The sequence below is a fragment of the Tenrec ecaudatus genome, chromosome 2, assembly GCF_050624435.1.
Source record: "Tenrec ecaudatus isolate mTenEca1 chromosome 2, mTenEca1.hap1, whole genome shotgun sequence".
Lineage (NCBI taxonomy): Eukaryota > Metazoa > Chordata > Mammalia > Afrosoricida > Tenrecidae > Tenrec > Tenrec ecaudatus.
In genome coordinates this window covers 147793139-147798516 of record NC_134531.1, presented here as the reverse complement: position 1 = coordinate 147798516, position 5378 = coordinate 147793139, and the positions used below count along the sequence as shown (strand labels likewise).

General features: G+C 43.7%; 1 protein-coding gene across 1 annotated transcript; it reads left to right on the top strand.

Moving 5' to 3' along the window:
- Window positions 1-2852: 2852 nt before the first annotated feature.
- On the top strand, window positions 2853-5124 carry TAF7 (TATA-box binding protein associated factor 7). Its single transcript, XM_075541709.1, has one exon. The coding sequence runs from the start codon at window positions 3561-3563 to the stop codon at window positions 4662-4664; it is 1104 nt and encodes a 367-aa protein (XP_075397824.1). The 5' UTR covers window positions 2853-3560; the 3' UTR covers window positions 4665-5124.
- The last annotated feature ends 254 nt before the right edge of the window (window positions 5125-5378 follow it).

Here is a 5378-nt window from a genome sequence, read left to right as displayed (position 1 = left end):
TACCACTAAAATATAAGTAGGACTTTTCCCATCACCTATATTTTTGCCTCCAAAGGGACTGGAAAGTTTACACAGTATTAGCAGTAGCCTGATTGTCACACTCCTTTATCATAAGAGTCTTTATTTACAGGCTCCATAGGAAGGCTTTGGAGAATTTGAAACCACATTGGTGAATTTCTTGCTCTTCCAAAGTCTTTGGCATCCTGGCAGATATTTTACAGAATACCCACAGGAGGGCAATTCTTTCATCAATTCAGTCTGTGGTTTCCTGTGTGCCTAGTGGATTAAAGAAAGGATTTATCCGTGAGAATCAAGGTGATGGTGCTGTGACTGAGACCTTAGTTTTAACGTCAATATAATTTTACACCCAAGTGTAGTATTTAAAGGGTGAGTTACACTCAAAAGTAGAACACTGTGCTTCGGGATCGAAGGGACCACGCATGGCCCTTAGGGAAACTCGGGTAATCCTTTTGATCACCTCACATACTCTTCCAATGACAGGTTTACTAACCAAAATACTTCATAATCTTGGAAAATCAGACTTTGATAGAATTTATATAACGCTATTTTCAGTGCCAAGCATATTTGAGCATCATAGTGAATTAAAATGCAAAATAATATTTGGATTATTTTTATGTATATTTATGACATAACATATGGTTAAATAAAGCACTATGCAGAAGTCAGCATGTTAGTGAAGGGCAAGTACATTGAAAAAAATCTTTCAGAAAAAAGAGGAGATATCCTGGAAATTAAAGCTGAGGTATCTTCAAGACTTCTGAAACAGAGAAGAATAATACAGCTATCCAGAAGGGTGTGAATTCATTTTCAGAATTACAATACAAACTAATCTTGTTCCAGGCCACTTAAATTTCCTCCTAAGGTACATTAACACAGTCTACATGAAAGAGGACATGTTCACTGTTGATACATGCTTCATTTCCCAAGCTTCATGATGATTGACACTATCTAGTGACAGAAAAACAGAACCTTAAGTATAAGAAATATGTGTATATGCATACAAAGATTTTTCTCACTTGAAGGTGATATACAGTGAATATTCTCTCACAAATTATTGTAGGGTTAGTCTTTATTCACGTTCTTTCTAAATGAGTCAGTTGAATCATTCAAGTGGAAATTTTTTCTGGAACACGATGAACAAGATAAGAAAAGTTACCGACTTGATGCTTTCAGTCTTGGGTGAAGGAGACATACTGTACACAAATAAAACAATTTTGAGAATGTTAATCAGATTTCAAGAATGTTGTTTTAAGAAAGGATAGAAATTAAATTTGAAATGACTTGAAGCTTTACTGATCCTATTTTAAAATCAAACGAAAATGTGTGAGAATAAGTGGAAACTGTTAGATAAAAATTGTAAATAGATGTTGTTAAACACCTAACTTCCCATAGAAAAGGGAGACAGAAACGAACAAAATAATTGAGGTAGTGTGAAAAAAGTTCCAACATTACTTTTCCAGAAGCATTAAAATAGTACTGGGACATGAAAGGCAGGGAATAATACTTCAATTGTATTCTACCTTAGCCATCTGTTTACCAAACAACTCTTTCCTAAGGGAACGTACAGGGGTCTTCATCAAATTCATGGAATGATGGAATTAAAACAGAAATTTCTACAAAGTTTTCTTAGCCCCTTATTGTGTCCTCAGAACACTCTTGTCTGTTTACATTTATATCATGTCAAGCACATTAAAAGGAACAAAAAATCACCCTTGTTCCCCAAGAATCCACCAAAATAGAAACAGGTCATGGGTCCTCTTTGCAGACATGTTCAAAATCGACAAAATGTAGACATGGAATTATTTCGGGGGTGAATGTCCTTAAAGGAGCCCTGTGACGCAGTGGGCTTCGAACTGCGTGGCCAAAAGCCAGTCCACGGGGAGACAGATGTAGCAGTTCGTTCAGTAAGGAAACCTCAAAGCGTTTCGCCGAGTCCATAGGATGGCAGTGGGTGTTTGGTTTGGTATGACATGTTTGGTACACTTTTTTTTTTAGGGGGCGGGAAGGGGACAGGGGGGCATCTGAGATGTTTTCAGGAGCAAGGACGCCTCCGCGACCTCCGCGGTTATCTCGGAGTCACCCGAAAGTCCACACACTGCCCACGTTCGCGGTGACTCGGTGGAGGGGGAGGCTTGGTGGCGGCGCAGTGGGTTAAGTGTTTGGCTGTGAACTGCAAGATCGGCGTTTACGCCGCTTAGGAAGAAAGACGAGGGTGTACACCAGTGGTTCTCAACCTTCCTCATGCCGCGACCCGTTAATACAGTTCGTGTTGTGGTGACCCCCCCCAACCATAAAATTATTTTCGTTGCTACTTCATCACTGTCATTTTGCTACGGTTATGGATCGGACGACCCCTGTGAAAGGGCGTTGACTCGCAGAGAGGTCGCGACCCACAGGTTGAGAACCGCTGTAAAGCTGCGTAAGCTTACACGGTAAACTCCCTCGAAAGATCTACAGCCTCGGAGACGACGGAGCAGGTCCATTCTGATTGGCTCTTGGATCGCCGAGTAGAAATCTATTGGTGGGTTTTTAAACGGCGGGGGGAAGGAAAAGGGGCGGTACAACATCAGTCTTGGCGCTGTGGTCTCTAGATAATTTCAAACCGAAAGCTATTTCTCAAACTTTGCTATTGTATCCCGCAAATCAAACGCCACACTCCAGCGAAAACAAGAACGCTGGCGGGCTTTGGGGTGGGGGCGGGGAGGTGGGTGGAGTCGCCACGTCAGAAGCCCAACTGCGCCTGCGCGCGCCTGCTCAGTGAGCACGCACAGCGATCCCGCCCGCCCCGTGACGTAGCACTTCCTGCTTTTGGCGTTCGGCCGCGCGGGACGCTGGCGCGCAGAGCTCCCTCAGCTGCCGAGCCGTTAAGCCGCCCAACCGCCGAGCCGCCGCCCAGCCGCCGAACCGCCGGGCCGCCGGCCCTGGCTCTCGGAGTCGCGGACCTCAGCGAACTTTAACGCTGCCGGTACCGGGACCTTAACGTTGGTAATCGGCAGCGGTTCATTTTGGCGAGCGCCCGGAGAACACAGGACTCGGGGAAACTAGTTATCAGCCGGCCTGCTCTGCGCTTCTCTTCGCTCACCTCCGCTCTAGAGAAGCTGCGTTTATCATCGTCCCTGGATTGTAAGTAACAGAGGCGAAGAGAGTTCCCTGCTCTGCCCCTGCATTTTGAATATCTTTCTTCTGGGAGACTCTGGACTGGGACTGTCACCTGGGCTTTAACTTTCTGAGCCTAAAATCCTTCCGCAGGAATCGCCATCGCTCTCTCGCCAGCAAGTGCTGTCTGCACTCCGGCAAGCGGCACCTAGAGGTCGGAACTTGACATTGCATCCGTTGATTAAGTGAAAGTAAACTTGTCAGGAACAACTGGTATTCACTGACAATCGTATTCAGAATTGGGACTAGAGACGCTTAGCTGCTGTCCTGCCTAGGACGCTTTGTAAAATTTCAAACAAAGCGGTCTTTCTGACGGTTGCAATAGTTGGACTTTCACAGAGAAACAAGTGCTCATCAGAAAAGTGAGTTACAGAGAAGCAAAGATGAGTAAGAGCAAAGATGATGCTCCTCATGAGCTCGAGAGCCAGTTTATCTTACGCCTGCCACCAGAATATGCTTCCACTGTGAGGCGGGCAGTGCAGTCTGGCCATGTCAACCTGAAAGACAGACTGAGCATTGAGTTACACCCCGATGGGCGTCATGGCATTGTCAGAGTGGACCGGGTTCCTCTGGCCTCAAAATTGGTAGATTTGCCTTGTGTTATGGAAAGCTTGAAAACCATTGACAAGAAAACCTTTTACAAGACAGCTGATATCTGTCAGATGCTTGTATCCACAGTTGATGGTGATCTCTATCCTCCTGTGGAAGAGCCAGCTGCTGCTGCTGCTGCTACTACTGCTACTACTACCACTACTGCTGCTGCTGCTGCTCCTGCAGCAGATCCCAAAGCAAGCAAGAAAAAAGATAAGGACAAAGAGAAAAAATTTATTTGGAACCACGGAATTACTCTGCCTCTGAAAAATGTCCGAAAGAGAAGGTTCCGGAAGACAGCAAAGAAGAAGTATATTGAATCTCCAGATGTGGAAAAGGAAGTGAAGCGGTTGCTGAGTACAGATGCAGAAGCTGTCAGTACTCGTTGGGAAATAATTGCTGAAGATGAAACAAAGGAGACAGAAAATCAAGGCCTTGATATCTCTTCTCCAGGAATGTCTGGGCACAGGCAGGGCCATGACTCACTGGAACATGATGAGCTTCGAGAGATATTCAATGACCTCAGCAGCAGCAGTGACGATGAAGATGAAGCTCAACATCAGGATGAAGAAGATATAAACATCATAGACACCGAGGAAGATCTGGAGAGACAGCTACAGGAGAAGCTAAATGAATCAGATGAACAGCACCAGGAAAATGAAGGAACCAATCAGTTGGTTATGGGAATTCAAAAACAAATTGATAGCATGAAAGGCAAGCTCCAAGAAACCCAGGATAGGGCCAAACGGCAGGAGGATCTCATCATGAAAGTTGAGAACCTGGCCCTCAAGAACAGATTTCAGGCCGTGCTGGATGAACTCAAGCAAAAGGAAGACCGAGAAAAAGAGCAGCTCAGCTCTTTGCAAGAAGAGCTGGAGTCACTCCTAGAGAAGTAAGAAGAGCCTTTAAGCTGCAGACAAGCCAGTATAAGAAAAGCCTTTGATTGGCTACTTATGATTTTGCATTAGTTCCTATTCTCTACTGTTTTTGAATCCATCACATTTTTTACTACTTGCCTAGGTGTTAGGGGTTTAAAAAAAGTTTTTGTTTTTAGGAAATAGGATTTTATAGATAGAAAAAAAATGTAAGAAGTCCATTGAGTTAGTGGAATGGATTGTTCAACTTTACTTACAGCTTCACTGCAGGACTTTGCTGCTTTTTTGCCATTTACCAGAAGCTATTGATGCTACATTGTGTTAACTGAGCTCAGGAGCCTACCCTAGAGGCAATGAAGCTAGCTTGCAATTTTTTTTTTCTATGCAAGTTCCCCACCCCCCAGCTATTCAAAGCAGTTATTTTCAAATTTGGAGCAGCAAAGTTTCTAACAGTTAATAAAAGCTAATTTTCACTGCATAATGTGCCTTATTTTTTCATGGGTAGTGGGGAGTCAGATCATATTGAGATATTCTGTCAGTACTCTGGAAAATAATTGCTAAAGGTAAAACGGATTCAATGACTGAACAATTTGATATGCTCTTGCAGCTGAAGTCAGAACAAACAAATGGGTAAACAAATTGGGTAATGTCATTTTTATATTGTGTCTTGTTCTAGCTGGAGATCAGAAAGACTAGGGATAGACCTAACAAAACTTCCTTAGTTTTTTTAGATGA

Excerpts from the sequence above, each read along its gene's own strand:
- TAF7 (XM_075541709.1), top strand. The coding sequence starts at position 3,561 with ATGAGTAAGAGCAAAGATGATGCTCCTCATGAGCTCGAGAGCCAGTTT.